Below are 16,210 nucleotides of genomic sequence, written 5' to 3'. Positions count from 1 at the left end.
ACGGGCCACTGATCGGGTCATCTCAGAAGGGTTCCTAGAGTCCCATGGAGTCCAATGTCCTCAGAGGCAGGAGCTCAGTCTCCCCAGCACAGTCCCTCTGCACATAGCCCAGGGCTGAGCACCCACTGCATCCAAGTCCTTTATTTGTCTTTGTGAAAGCAAACATAGTAAATGCATAAGTCAATTAAAAGTCATAGAGTAAACCTCCTATGCTCCCCACGAACTTCTCTAGTTTACGGGGTACCCATAGATCTCCTGTTTGGAAGGACCACGCCTACCTGAGAGGTTGGCTTCATGCTGTGAGCCTGAACCTACCTGCACTCTCCCCGGTACCTAGCAGATGTGTGACTGTTTGGACGCAGGTGCATGGGGCTAACTTTGACGGCATTTGTGCATGGGGGGCGGGAACTATTTGTTGTGATCCTGCCTTGAAGTTAAGCTGCAGCCTGGCCCGCTGCCCCAGGCTCGCTCTGTGGAGAGGAGCTCAGTATGTGGCTGCCATACTGAATTCTTGCACCCGGCTTCTGTCCCCAACCCTGGTTCTCCCTCATGGTCTATGTCTGCCCCTGGTCAGATGGGGAGAAGACGGGGGACGTGATTCACTGGCTCCCAGGAGGTCCTTCTCCAGTTCAGACTCTGCCCCCATGCTGGGAGTGGCAGATTCTGAAGGTTAAAACAACCTCCACCTGGGAGTGCCCCTGGCCCCCACTGTCCACCGAGTCACAGGAATATCCCTGGAGTCCAGGGAAAGTGCTGATGTGGCCCCACTGCCCGCGTTCCCCTGACCTCTGGTCCCTCGGGCTTAGCCTGTGCTATTTGGCAGCCAAGCTATTGCCTGTGGTTAAGCACGGAAACTTCTGAAGGTTTACCTATGGTGTGGCTGCCACCCGGCCAGAAAATCAGTCCCAAGCCTAGCTTCACCCTCTCCTCGCCTTTCAGACTTTTTAGCCCTGACAGCTGGGCTAAAAAGGGTGAGGACTAAGGGCTTGATATCACTTTCCTGTGTGTAATTATTCTAAACACCCTAGTGCTGGGGAGATAGCTCAACCACAGGCTTTACCTGGGTAAGGCCCCAAGTTTGACCCCCAGCACCCCACGCCCCCACCCCACCCACCCCCCCCCCCCAGCGCTTGGCAGTGCCTGCCCCACAGCTAAGCAATATTATTATTCCGTGGTATGGAAATGCCTACTCAGTCATTCTCGGGGGTCTCTGTGGGGCCCCCCTTCCCTAGTGAACGCTGTCTCCCTGCTCTGCCTGGGCTATCCCCAAAGCATTGATCAGTGACCTTTCTTGTCTGCCTGGGGACATTTCCTGGTGCGTGTGCATCAGAGCACGCCAGGCTTTTGGCTCCCACACACGTGAAGTCACCTCTTCCTGGTGACAAGGCCCCTCCTGGTGGAGGCGGCTGGTGTGAGGCGGTGGCCTGAGCAGCCGAGAGCACTGGCGAGTGGCTACGAAGTTATCTGCAGGTGCCCGGGGCCAGAACCTTAGACCAGCCTTGTTTTTCAGCGCCTTGCAGTATTGTCGAAAGACTTACCTGTCATGCCTCTTTGGTCCTATGACTCAACCTTCACCTTTGCTCTGGTTTCTTATCTGCTCAAGAAATGGAAAAAATAAAAAAAAGTTCCCAACCCCAGCGCTGCTGTGCAAACCAGTTTGGTTTGAGCAGTGGCTGAGGCGTGCTGGACCCAAGGTGAGCCTGGGAGAAGGCTCCATCTGGCTGGGCTTTGGTGCAGGGGGGAGAACTTCACACACACACACACACACACACACACACACACACACACACACACACACTATGCAAAGCCTGCGTTCCAGTCCTTGTACCCCACTGAGAAGAGAGCTGAGACAGAATTCTCAGGTGTGGTTATGCATGTGCGGTGACCGTCCAAGCTGAGGAGGAGGAAGAGAAGGAGTGTGGTGCCTTCTTTCAGAAGAAAGCACACACTGACAGGGTCACTTTTCAGTGAAACCTGTTCTCTTTGCCTCATTAAAACTCACTCCCCCGTCTTCTAACCTCCCCCTCCATTTGTTTACTCTGCAGTACAAGTGCAATAAGTGTAATCTCCTTCCTTCCTCCCTCCCTTCTTTCCTTCCTTATTTCCTTCCTTCCTTCCTCCCTTCCTCCCTCCCTCCCTTCCTTATTTCCTTCCTTCCTTCCTTCCTTCTTTCCTTCCTTCCTTCCTTCCTTCCTTCCTTCCTTCCTTCCTTCCTTCCTTCCTTCCTTCCTTCCTTCCTTCCTTTTCTTCTTTTCTTTTTTCCCTCTTCCTTCCCTTTTCCCCTTTATCTCTCTCCTTTTCTCCACCCATCTTTCCAATCTTGGGGCTCCTGCATGCAAAGCCTGCATTCCAGTCCTTGGACCTATCACTCCACCCTAAATTCTCTAATCATGATGACAGCATTGTTTGTTTGTTTGTCTGGTTGTTTTTGGACTACGCCCTGCAATACTCAAGGTTTACTCCTGGCTCTGTGTTCAGGAATTACTCCTGGTGGTACACAGGGGACCATATAGGATGCCGGGAATAGAACCAGGTCTCCTTCAAGACAAAGGCCCTACCCACTGTACTATCTCTCCAGTGGTGATAGCTTTTGAAAGGTATACTATTGTCATTTTATAGATAAGAAACCACCTGGAGGCTATCTACTCCCGTTCACAAAGATGACCAAGTAGATTTTAAGTTCAACTAGGACCCACATTCTTAACTATTAACTTCTCCTCGACTTGTTTTTATATACTTTATTGAATAGATGCTTTCTACAGGATAAATGCCAGTGAGAATCACTGGGTCACATTGAATTAAAATGTAGTAGAAGGCTGCCGGCACATCACATCGCACCAAATTTGCATTTCCACAATTAATAACGATTCTTGCACTGCTGTATCATTGGTAATCCAATGGATAGAATAAGACCTCTTGTTTACATTTGCATTTTTAAAAACTAAGTAAAGTGGAATACCCTCCAACATTAAGGACCCTTAAAAATATGACATTAAGGGCCCTATTTATTTTTCTGTGAGCTTGCTGGTCAGTTTCTTTGGATTTCCTTTCACTGGGCCATGTTTTGTTTTACACTGACATCTCAGTATCCCTTATTAAGGAAATGAGTTCTATGTCTCTTTGGAGTCCTTGGTCATTCTCCCCAGCATATTTTTGACATTGTATCTGGTGGTTTTTAATTTTTTTTTGCAAGGTAAATATCTTTAAAGTTTTATGTCATTTGGTGTAATTTTCCAACAGTTCCATTTATAACTTTATATCTTCTAGGTTTTATGTTTGAGATGCTTACATTAAACATATATATGTAGATATACATATAAATACTTCTTATCCCCAATTACTCTGATGGTTTTTATTATTTCATATTTAAATATTTAATCCATCTTCAACACGTTGTATTTGTCAAGTGAGATCGTCAATCAACTTTATGTACTCAGTGGCTAGATTGTTGTCGCAATGCACTTATTTATAAGTGAAGAAAAAATGATCATGATTTGCAATGCAATTTAGTACAAAATAATAGCATCCACAGGGGAAAGTTTGTTATAGAGGCTTATTATCTATTATGACCAATAGAGTGTTTCTGTGATTCTCTGGTGAGCAAATTTCATTACTCGGTTGTTTTTTTGTTTATTGTTTTTTTTTTTTCTTTTTGAGTCATATCTGGCAATGCTCCAGGGTTACTTCTGGCTCTGCACTCAGTAATTACCCCTGGAGGTGCTTGGGGGACCATATGGGATGCCAGAAATTCAACCTGGATCAGGCCTACCTGCTGTACAATTGCTCCGGCCCCTAAATTTCATTATGTTTATCTTTCTACCACCCACCCCATTTGTATGATTCTGACTTATTTTGTTTACTTTCTGGGTGAACTTCCAAATGTACTTTTTGGTTTCACAAGAAAATTTTGTTGGTCTTTATTAGGCTTGCATTAATGTGTAGATACATTTCAGGAGATGGGACTCGTTCTTGGCCATTTCGGGTACATCTTTCCATGTTTCAGGCCTATGTCACTCAGATTTAAACTTGCTCAATAGGAATTAGACACATTTATGCATACACACAAGATTGTGAATAGCATCTTTCATTATTTATATTATAGTTTCGAGGTTGGGATCAGGCTCAGTGAAGCTCAAGGCTTACACCTGGCTCTGTACTGAGGGACCACTCCTGGTGGTGCTTGTGGAACTATATAGGGTGTCCAAGATCAAAACCAGGCAAGCGTCTTATCCAGTGTACTATCTTGTAAGTCCAGCTTTTCTATTATTTTTATGAATTGTATCATGCTATTAATTTTCACACAGAATATAAGAAAGCTGTTGACCTCTTAGCTCTAGCTTGGGAAATGGTCACCTGTTACTACCTCAGCTTTACTAATTGCTTCTGGTTTCTTTGTGGAGGGTCTTGGGGGGGGTCCTTTCAATTGTTTGCTTTTATTTTCATTGGAAAATAATGAGAACCAATTTATTATCTCAAATACAGTTGATCTTTTTAATTTTCTTAGAGGAAACGTGTTTTACCTTTGAATCATTTCAAATGATCTAGGTAGTTAGTGGCTGATTTTGTTTCTCTTTAAGAACCAATGCTTTTCTGTATCAGGCTTTTCTTGGAATGTTTAAGCTTTGTGAAACAGGATTACTGTCTCAAATTATGTGACTGCTTAGTTTTTAGAAGAACTGCACACTTGATGTGAAAGAGTAAGCTGGTATAAGAAAAAGTCAAGACTTCTTAACTTGGGGTTCTGAGGAAATGGAGTGAAGGCTCCTTTATTAGAACACAGATCTGGTTCACCTCACTGCATTTAAGGACAGGTGATGGGGTCTCCCGGGTCTGCTTGTGAAGCTCGGGAACTACAATGTTCCTTGAGCTTTGCCACTCTGGGAATTTGTGTAGCAACACCAAGTCTGTTAAGGACTGAGATACAGGCCTCCTTGTTTGAAGTGGCAAATATTTAGGCAAAATGACAATGGAAACTGGGTCAGCAAATTAAAATCTAACCGAGAAAGCAAAACTTGCAGGCACAGCCTCCAAAATAACACTCAGGCCTCTTTGGAGCTGTGAAGACCTGTAGTGTGGTCTCAGGGAGCGTAAAGACAGTGTTAACTGAGAACCTGGGGATTCTGAATCTCCCTTTTAATGAGCTTTCTATCGCCACAGGATAAGCCCCTACATGCAAGAGAAGAAGCAAACCAATTAAATCCAAATGAGTGTACCACTTTCTAGAAGGCAGATTTTCTTTTTTAAACTTATAGATGCCATTTGTATCTCATTATTGTCCACAAACTAATTTGTTCTGCAGATCTAAGAGTCAAGATAATTTGCTTGTGTCCTCCGGAACTTTCTGCCTGCTCACAAGTGCAGGTGCTTTTGTTCCCTATGATTATCCATTAATCCCTCCACACTCAGAGAGGTGGGAGGGGGCTGGAGTGATAGCTCAGTGGGTAGGGCGTTTGCCTTGCCCGCAGCCAACCCGGGTTCAATTCCCAGCATTCCATATGGTCCCCTGAGCACCGCCAGGGGTAATTCCTGAGTGCAGAGCCAGGAGTGACCCCTGTGCATCGCTGGGTGTGACCCAAAAAGCAAAAAAAAAAAAAAAGAGAGAGAGAGAAAGGTGGGATAAATCTGAGTGGTGCTTTGATGTATCTTAGAATTACATTTTCTGACCATCTCCCATCCCTCACCAAATTTCTAACCCCAAATATTGCCTTGAGAGTTCCCATCTCAAGATTATCCATCGTGGCTTTGACTGAGCTAAGATTTTGAGAATTTGGGACTGTAGAAATTTTAGTAACAGAGAAAAAAAAATGGACTTGCTGAGAGTATTTAAAACACAGCTTTGAACTTGAAAATTAGTCCTTTATCCAACAACTTCTGACTAAAAGTTTATTATGTGCCAGCATGGTGCAGACAGACATCGGAAGCCCAGCCAGTAAACAATACAGAAATTCTTATTCCAATTAAAGCATCCATTCAGTAGGGACAATGGATGATTAGGGTCTGTTATTTTAGGGAGTGAACTGTGTCAGGGAAAAGTGAAAGCAAGGTCAATGACAGGGGTAGAAAGGGCAGCTTTTAAAAGGGTAAGCAGAGAGAGAGCCTCTGGGGAAATGACATTTGAGTTAAATCCCAACCTATCAGTAGTACAGAATCACTTCAGATCTGGGGGGCAATAGTTCAAAAAGAAAAGCAGATACTGAAGTTCTAAGGTAAGAATGGATGTATCACTGAAAAGTGCAATAAATGGAGTAAAGATAAATCCTTTAAAGAAAAATGACCTCTCAAAAGTAAACTCATCCGTAGGCTCCTAAGAATAGCCTGGAAAAGTCACAGAAATAAACAGAGTCGATCTAAACCTTTACAAGTATAAGCCAGGGGTACAGGGAAGAAGCATTTGGGAATTTTATTCAAAGAAAAAAAAAAAAGACTGTGAAGAAATGCTGCCTCGTTGCTCCAAAGGAACAAAACTCAGAGCTCCACATGAGAATGGCCATAACCTAGACACCAAGGCTGATCCTGGGAGTGTGCAGGCAGGAATGAAGTAGATGATATTGTACCATGAGCTTGCAAATTCGACAGGTGAGGAGGCAGGGGATGAGTGACTTTAGTTCTCAGGCTACCAAAAAGGGAATCACTTCAGCCTAGAGTGAATCCAGGTCAAGGCACGAAGAGATGGGCATTCTGGGGAATGAGGCCGAGGGGAGTCATTATTCTCTGTAGGTTGGGAGAGCGGGCCATCCAAATGAGGATTGGGCCTTACTCGGCCCACTCTAGATGACCCAGAACTCCTGCCGCTGCACAGCACAGCTCTTTCCCTTTTTGTTTCCACTATTGCACTTCTCCCTGCCCTCATTTTTCCCCACTAGGAGTGGCGTAAAGGGAAGAGGAAACGCCATCATACCACAGCTTGAAGGGGTTTCTTAGGGATGACTAAGCCAGAATTGTAATGTCAGTGACACCGGCCACGTGGCAAGATAGAAGGGGACTTTCCTCTGTTTGTTTGACCACATCAGAAAGTGTCAAGGAGAGGGCTGGAGCAATAGCACAGCGGGGAGGGCGTTTGCCTTGCATGTGGCCGACCTGGGTTCAATTCCCAGCATCCCATACGGTTCCCGAGCACCGCCAGGACTAATTCCTGAGTGCAAAGCCAGGAGTAACCCCTGAGCATTGCCGGGTGTGATCCAAAAAACAAAACAAAACAAGTGTCAAGGGATTTAGGACATTAGAATGGCAACCAGCATGTCCTGTCCAGAAATGGCGTAATTGAAGATCTCCTTCTCTCGGGTTCTTTCTCCCATATTGGTCATGAGGCTTCTGTAGCATGAGCACTGTATTAAAAATATAGTTTTTTTTTCGAGGCTGGAGCCATAGTGCAGCAGGTAAGGCGTTGGCCTTGCATGAGGCCGACCTGGGTTCAATTCCCAGCATCCCACATGATCCCCCAAGCACCACCAGGAGTAATTCCTGAGTGCAGAGCCAGGATTAACCCCTGTGCATCGCCGGGTGTGACCCAAAAAGGAAAATAGATAAATAAATAATAAAATAAATAAAAATATAGGTTTTTTACATTACAAGGGAGACGGTCAAGCTCCCAGGACCAGCCTTGGTGTCTAGATTATGCCGCCCCGTATTCACCCCCATTCTCCCAACTACCAATTGGGAGAAACTATTTGTGAATCCTCTTTCTGATAAGAGAAGGCTCAAAGGGCCAGACCACATATTTTACCGAAAGGAGCTTTGAATTCAATTCTCAGCACTGCAGGGTCCCCTGAGCTCCACTAGGAGTCATCCCTGGGTACCACACTAGGAGGAGCCCCTGCACACCCCACCAGGTATGTCCAGAAAAAAAAATTTAAAAAAACTAAACTATTACAACTCAACAACAGGAAAGGGCAAACAAGTTCAATTCCCAAAAGGTTGACATCTGGAAGACATCTTTACACAAGAAATACAAATAGCTGAGAAGCACAAAGAAGCAATGCCTAGGGCCAGAGAGGCAGTACAGCAAGTAGGGTGCTTGCCTAGCACAGACCGTGGTTCAATCACCGGGACCCCATGTGGTCCCCCATGTTCCATCAAAAGCAGGTTGGGCGTTTGCCTTGCATGCAGCTGACCCGGGTTCCATTCCCAGCATCCCATATGGTGGTCCCCCGAGCACCGCCAGGAGTAAATCCTGAGCCAGGAGTGACCCCTGTGCATCGGCAGGTGTGACCCAAAAAGCAAAAAACTAAAAAATACATGAGACCAGAGAGTGTGCCTACTGGGTTGAAAAGTACGTGCTTTGTATGCAGGAGGCCTTTTATTTCCAGTCACCATATGGTCCCCTGGACACTGCCAGGAGCATCCCCCAAGCACTGAACCAGTAGTAGCCCCTTAGTATCACTGGGCAGGCTTTCCTCCAGCTGCCCCCCCTCACCCTACCCCCCCTTAATAAATATTCAGTAGAGTGAAAGAAATGAGACAGAGAAACACATATTATCCAGTTTCGTTTATATAAATTGTTCAGAAATGGTAAGTCCATAGGAACAAAGTAACTTTTGTTTGCCCAGGGCGAGGGAAAGGAGAGGGTTGCTGCCCTTCCGGCTGGTACCTAATGGGGACACAGTTTCCTTTGGTGGGTAATGAAATGTTGTGAAAGTAAGTAACCAGAGGGGGTGCTTGCATAACGGCGTGAAGCTACGAAAACCTGCCCCACTGTATATTTCCAGCAGATTAAGTCCATGTTGTGTGTTTTTTACTTCCACTCAAAAATGGGGCGGCAGGGCGAACCGTCTGTAACTCTGCGTGCGTGCCATTGAACTGATACTCGGCCGGAAGTAGCAAGCGAAATGAATCTGCTATTTCAGTTGGCAAATAGCTGGACCCTCCAGTGTCTTTTGCAAATACAACCCGTGCCCTGCATATAGGTTAGGCGCATTCATTCTAGGATAACTGTTCTTGGCCACTGTCAAAAAGCAGCCAGAATTGATGGCCATGAACCACTTTATTTTTTTATTTTATTTTATTTTTTTTTTTTTGCTTTTTGGGTCACACCTGGGGATGCACAGGGGTTACTCCTGGCTCTTCACTCAGGAATTACCACCGGCGGTGCTCAGGGGACCATATGGGATGCTGGGATTCTAACCTGGGTCGGCTGCGTGCAAGGCAAATGCCCTACCCGCTGTGCTATCGCTCCAGCCCCCATGAACCACTTTAAAGCAAAAAATGAGGTTTTGTTTTTACTCAACTTTTGTTGAGTGTTCTGGATTTTCCTGTGTGTGTGTGTGTGTGTGTGTGTGTGTGTATGGTGTATGTGTGTGTTTATGTATGTGCACACGCATGCGAGCGCGGATTGATAATCTACAGACCCTGGGCTCATATTACTACTGTCCACTTGGGTTGCGTAAAAGTTTAGTGTTCTAGATTTTCCTGTGTATGTGTGTGTGTGTGTATGTGTGTATGGGATGTGTGTGTGTGTGTGTGTGTGTGTGTGTGTGTGTGTCTGGAGTGGGGGGATTGATCATCTATAGACCCTGGGCTCATATTACTACTATCCACTTGGGTTGCGAGGATCTGCCGCCTTGCCTTAAGACAGCCTTGGGTTCTTTCTCTCTGTCTCCCTCCTCCCCTCCCCTTCTCTCCCTCCCGGTCCCAGTCCCTCCCTTTTCTCCTCAGGCTAATCTTTCTCCCTCCCTCATCATCCCAGGCCGCCACCCCGGGAATAAACAGTTACCTTTAGACCCCTTTTGCGGAATTTAAATGTAAGCCTCTGTGAGGAGAGGGCACAAAGCCTCAAGTCTCAGAGGAGGCTGCGGGTTAGGCGCTTCAGTCTGATGGAAGCCCAGTGAAGCCAGGACTGCGGGCTGAGGGAAAGCATCACAGGGCGGGCAGGACTTGCTCTTGGCAGTTTCGCAATTGTCCCTGGGGCAGGCCCCCTTGGCTTGGGCTGGGGTGGGTGGCCGGAGAACAGTGCCCTGAGTGGCTGACTCTTGAATCCACTTTGCCTCTTGGAGAGCCACGTCAGTGCACAGATGCAAGGTACGGCTGCTGGATTCCACGAATCCCAGCTCTCAGAACTCTGGCACGGGCTCCCCGCGGCAACAATAGCACTTTGTTAGGTAACCGCACCTGTGGGGGGGGCCTCACTTCCGTTTCTGTTTGCTTTGCTTCCCTCTTCTTCCCCTAAATTCAGGGGGCGGGGCGGGAAGAAGTCCAGGAGCCCTGGGCTTCCTTTTCCTCCCTAAAATGGAAAGGCACAGCGCCACATGCAGAGAGCAGCCAGGGGACAGGAACATGACAAACATGCTCTGGGTTTGGGTGACTGTCCTCTGAGCTCCAGCACTAAAATCAATTCCTGTTGAGGGCCTTTGTCTGAGTGGACTGACCTGGGCCTCGTAAAGAAGGTGTCAGCTGTTACAAAGCTCTGCAAGTTGCTGCGATTTCTATCTGATAAACACTTTTTTATGGGGCTTACTTTGCCCTCTTTGGAATGGGTGGATCTGGCCGCCGCCGAGTTGCTGTGCTAACTCCCGGCAGCCGACTTGGAAGAATGCAAATGCTGAGGTTTCACTGCCCTTCCTGGTGACGTGCCAGGCAGAGGCAGTCCCTTCCAATCCGTGTCTGGAATCGGAGAGGCGAGCCTGTGTTATGGTTTTGCAGATGCTAGCGGGGGAAGCAGAAAGGGGAAGCTGGCGAGTGAACTTGAAGAAGTCGCTTTACTCCAGGGCGTTTCTGTGTTCTCCCTGCCTGGCTGCTACTTAGTGACATTTGGTGGCTAAAATTAGATCTGTCCAGAACTCCCCTTGCCCCAGCCCAGCGCTGGAAGTATGGTCATAGACACAGAGTGCCCGGCTCTACTGCTGCTCTTATATCCCAATCAAGCCTTGACAGGGGTTTGGGGGAGGCAGAAGGTGTGTGGCAAGAGTTGGAAGAGATGCTTTCGGCAAGATGAAGTTCCAAAGTCCCGGCCAATGTTTAGTCCTGCCTGCCAGATAGTTTCAGGGTAAACTGGACAGGAAATGCTAAGAAAAGCTGGGCTGGGGGAAGCCCTGGCTGCTACCAGTCCTCCGGGTTCTCTTCCCGGCCTGAATCTTCCACGGTCTGCGGGGAAGCCGGCCAGGTTCATCCGGCAGCTCCCTTTCTGCGCACCTGGTGTTCCCCACGCGTTCAAAGGGTTCCTCTGCATTCTCTGGAGAAGACATCGGACCTACCCAGCCGTGGAGCTGCTGATTGCTGAGACCTTGGTGCTTAAAAAAAAAAAAAAAAAAAAAAAGGGAAAAAGAGAGAAAAAAGAAAGCAAAGCACAAGGCAGCGCTGGCCTGCAGGGAGGGTGTTTTGTGCGCAAAGCGTGATTTCTAAAATCGGTGGGTCGCCTCTCCTAAGCTTCCCGCTTCTGTTTGGTTCCTGCTCGGAATTCCAGGCGGAAGAGCCTTTGCAGCGTGTCGCCTGGCGGGACCAGGGGACGTCCCAGGAGCGCCCTCCTCTTCTACCTGCTTACGTTGCGCCCAAAGGGCGCCCTCCCAGTGGCTTTGTGGGCCAAAACAAAAGGGCAGTTCTGTCTCAAAATTGTCTGGGAAATGATTAACTTGCTTCCTTTGATCCTTTCTGCCTGCTTGGAGAGGACAGTCGAGTGCCAAGGGTGGAGAGTGAGTGCGATTTCTCCCCTTTTTTTCCCCTACACGGCTAAGGTAAACAGCGGGAGAAAGTCTCAGGAATATCAGAAGCCTGGCTGGTTAGTGGGTTAGAAGTATATGTGTGTGTGTGTGTGTGTGTGTGTTGGTGTGTGCTGGGTGATATGTGTCAGAAATACAAGAGCGTCTCCAGCCTGGCTGTTTGGTGGGTTAGAAACGTGTGTGTGTGTGTGTGTGTGTGTAAGATGTGAACACGCTTTCATGTGCTTGCGCCCGTGTATCTGCCCCATACACACAGAAATAGCTCTATTGGTAAGAGTTACAACCATTTCCTCTAACCTCTCTTTTTTTGTTTTGTTTTGTTTTCAGGCCTGAATTTCCTGCTGCTCTTCCAAAGATGCTTTTTATCTTGAACTTCTTGTTCTCCCCACTTCCAACCCCGGCACTGGTCTGCATCCTGGTCGTGGGAGCTGCCGTCTTCATGTGGCTAATCAACAAACCACAGCCAGTCTTTCCTCTTATTGATCTGAACAACCAGTCCGTGGGGATTGAGGTAATTGACCAGCTATCCACCTCACTGTGTCAGCCTGGGCCAAACACACGCTGTACTTCAAGACCTGTGAAGGGGGCTGGGTGTCGCAGGGGAATGAAAGCCTAGCAGGTTGGTTACCCATCAACCCAAAAGTGACAACTCTAGACTTCTAGGAATCTTTGTCTCAGTTTAAGGAAGAAGACACCGTTCAGTTTTAAAATGCCAGTAATCTGGCTCAGGGATCAGAAAACTACAGGCCTACTGGCAAGGTTGACTTTCTTCTTTCCTTCTGTACTTTGTAATGAAGAGTGGTGTTTACATGCCTAAAGCAAGGTTAAAAAAAAAAAAAAAGTATGTTCCAGAAAGACTAAAGAATTTACTATCTCAACTTTTATAGAATAGGTTGCTGACCCACCATTTAGATAAGATTCATAACTTTGCCAACGATTCCACTGAGATAATCAATGTCTGAGAATGTTAAAGAATTTGTTTCCTCTTCGAGAATTTTTTTTTTTTTCCAGGAGCCTAGCGAGAGCCGGAGGGCATTTTGCCTTGTACTTGGCCAACCAGGGTTCAATCTCAGGCATCCCAGATAGTCCCCTGAATACCCCCATGAGTAATTTCTGAGTACAGAGCCAGGACCCAAAAAGTTCCTCATTCCCCCCAAAGAATTTGTTTCCAGTTTTGAGTTCATATTCATTCTTAACTGAGCAGAAGTTGAATGTGGTGTTTCCCTTCAAATCCCCAACTTACCGCAAACCACTCAACTTCCAATGTATCTGAGCAGCGTGTGCTTATCGAATGCCCTCTTCTTTAGTTTTTAATCTTCAGACTTCTTCAAATACGTAAAAAAAAAATCCCCTGTTGCTCTGCAGGACTGATTTCTTCTGCTCTTTTTCTGATTTTATTTTTTCTACTGAAGAATCTTTTTATTTTCATGATATCTTTTTTTCTCTAATGTCTGTGTTTAAAAATTATTCTATTAACAGTATCTTCAGTCTTGAATTATATATATCCATAGCCAATCAAATAACAATCAGAATCAGTGGGACTTTTTAAATGCAATTGCAATGTAAGTGGTTTTTCAGATTATTTTTCACCAAAACGTATTATTATTATTATTATTATTTTGCTTTTTGGGTCACACCTGGCGATGCACAGGGGTTACTCCTGGTTTTGCACTCAGGAATTACTCCTGGTGGTGCTCAGGGGACCATATGGAATGCTGGGAATCGAACCTGGGGTGGTCTGGTGCAAGGCAAATACCGTACCCACTGTATGTACTATCACTCCAGCCACCCAAAACTTAAAATCTTTATAGAGATTTTTTATTACATTTGGTTATATTTATGGTCCAGATATCCAAAACACATTACCATATTAAACTTTTGGTTTGTTTAATCCTTAAAGTAGGATTTTTGGAAAGTACTATTCAATTCAGAAGAAACAAATACAAAATCTTAGATTATCTAAATTTAGTTTGGAGGTCAGATATATCTTTGATTACCTTCCATAACATTCTGTCTTACTATTAATCTCATAAATCTGTTGGTAAACAGATACAAACAGCTTTACTTTCAGAGGAATTTTCTCAACAAAACATTCTGTTTTATTTTTTTCTTAGTAAAAAACGCACAGGGGGTTGTTGTTGTTTTTGTTGTCTCTTATTTATTTATTTTAAAATAATTTTATTAGTGAATCACCATGAGGTACAGTTACAGACTTACAAACTTTCATGCTTGCATTTCAGTCATACAATGGTCGAGTACCCATCCCTCCACCAGTGCCCATTTTCCACCACCAATGGTCCCCGTCCTCTCCACCCCGCCCCACCTCTATGGCAGGGCATTATGTATTTATGTTTTTGTCTGATTTTGGGCCACTTCTCTCAGCAGTACTCAGGGGTTACTTCTAGCTCTAGGGTCACTCCTGGCAGTGCCAGGGAATGAATGTGAGTCTTCCACATGTAAATTAAGTACTCAGGTGAGCTGGTACAAGGCTTAAGGCACACTGCCTTGCATGTGTTCAAATCTGCTTTGATCCCCAGTACTGCATATGGTCCCCTAAGCACTGCTAAGAGTGATCCGTGAGCACAGAACCAAGAGTAAGCCCTAAGCACCATTGGATGTGGCTCCAAACAAATAACAAATGTAAAACATGTCTTCATTCTAAATTATTCTTTATATTTTTAAATTGTTCTTTTATCTTATTTTAGGTCCCATGGTTTACAGAACTGTTAATGGTGGAATAGAACATTCTACCATAGCATAGAACATTCCAGCACCATACCCTCCATCACCTTTCTCCTTTCCTTCACCATTGTCCCAGTGTGTCATTTCTTCAGTCCTATTATATTCCCACCCTTTCATCCCACGGGAAGTGGTAAGCTTCCTACTGAAGACCACCTCATAATCTCTGTTTATTATTTCTCATTGCCCCTAAAGCAGTCATTGTCAGACAAGATTCTAGAAGAGTCAAAATTTAGAGTTTGCAAGTCACGTGGACAAGGTTGCAACTATGCGACCCCTCTATTATATCAGAAAAGTACCAGGTCATATGTACATGAATGATTGCTACCATATTACAATAAGCCTTATTTATAAAGGTAATTGATAGGCTATCATAGTCTGCCAGTCCCTGCTGTAAATGATCACAGCTGAGAAAACTTTCTCTTAAAAATCCTTTAGACATCCAAATCTTACACTCTGCTTTTGACCCCCTCCCTGAGTTTCAGTCCAACTCAGGACTCTCAAGTACTTTAAGTTCAACTAATTTCTTTGTTGCATATCATCAAACACACACACACACACACACACACACACACACACACACACACACACACACTCTTTCCTATTTTCCTATTTCCCTGCTAGACAGTTGCTTTTCTTTCTCATATCCGGTTCCTTAATTTTGTGTTTGAACCATGTTTCATTCTTCCCCTTTCCTTAGCTCATCTAGGAAAACCGTCAGGCTCCATCTTGTTTCATTAGGCACACAAATTCATTTTTAGCACCTCGACAGAAGGAATAACACTGTTATGGAAACTTTCCAAATGCTCCCGAATCTATTGTATGGCCTCGTGGGTTACCCTGTATTTTCACAGCCCTTACTTTGATAGCAATTTCATTTTCTAGTGTTTAGTTGCTGCCTGGTTCTCTATGGGCTACCTTTGACAGGAGGATCGGCTCAGCTCGTGTCTCCTAGTATAGCTTCAGGACCCAGCCCAGGGTCTGACCCTGGAGTGCCAGCTGACACGTCTAGACCATCCTACCTACTCCCTATTTCTCGTCTACCCTGTTCTCAGAAGCTGCAGTGTGTTTTCTTGCTTCTGTCGCTTTATTCAGACTGCTTGCTTACTTTTAACCTCTCTTTTCCTCTCCTCTGCAAATCCACATCATTTTGACTTATTTTCAGAGTCTCTATTAAACATCATTTCTTCTCTTTAGCTTTTATATTTAAAACAGTTACTTTCTTTGTTTCCTGTAGCACTGTAGTACTGTAGTCCCGTTGTTCATCGATTTGCTCAAGCGGGCACCAGTAATGTCTCCATTGTGAGACTTTTGTTACTGTTTTTGGCATATCAAATATGCCATTCACAGCTTGCTGCCCTGTGGGTGGGATATTCTCGGTAGCTTGCCAGGCTCTCTGAGAGGGACAGAGGAATCAAATCTGGGTTGGCCACGTGCAAGGCAAACACCCTACCTGCTGTGCTATATTGTTCCAGTCCTGTAATATGTATTTTTATTATTTTATTACATAGTAATATAACAGTGGCATTTTTTCCCCTTCTCCTTTCATCTAAGAATGCTAGTTAATGAGGAATTTCCAGGGGCAGTGATTGCATCTTAACTCAATGGGCATCATATATTTGCATTTTGTCTGGAATGTAGAACGCGTGAGTTTGATGTTTAAACTGTGAAGGGGCCATCCCTATGGCCTCATCGACTGACTAGTTAAAAGGTTACCCCTACGACCTCAGAGATTGACTGAGTGAAAGGTCATTTTTATGAAGTCATTGATTAGCTATGAATGACTTTCCGTGATCGACCAGTGAAAGGGTCATTCTTCTGAC

General features: G+C 45.3%; 1 protein-coding gene across 5 annotated transcripts in view; it reads left to right on the top strand.

The window, feature by feature from the left end:
* ACSL5 (acyl-CoA synthetase long chain family member 5) overlaps positions 1-16,210 on the top strand; it is a 50,126-nt gene that overhangs the window by 7,379 nt on the left and 26,537 nt on the right. For 4 of the 5 annotated variants that reach the window (XM_055118939.1, XM_055118937.1, XM_055118938.1 and 1 more), the window contains exon 2: positions 11,976-12,159. In XM_055118939.1, coding sequence (XP_054974914.1) covers positions 12,004-12,159 — 156 coding nt within the window. In that variant the 5' untranslated portion in view covers positions 11,976-12,003. Of the gene's footprint in view, positions 1-10,076; positions 10,095-11,975; positions 12,160-16,210 lie in introns of those variants that run through there. The other variant, XM_055118940.1, reaches the window with a different exon arrangement.

The sequence above is a fragment of the Sorex araneus genome, chromosome 11, assembly GCF_027595985.1.
Source record: "Sorex araneus isolate mSorAra2 chromosome 11, mSorAra2.pri, whole genome shotgun sequence".
In the NCBI taxonomy this organism is placed as follows: Eukaryota; Metazoa; Chordata; class Mammalia; order Eulipotyphla; family Soricidae; genus Sorex; species Sorex araneus.
Note: the sequence above shows the minus strand (reverse complement) of the source record. Positions and strands in the feature narration are given on the sequence as shown.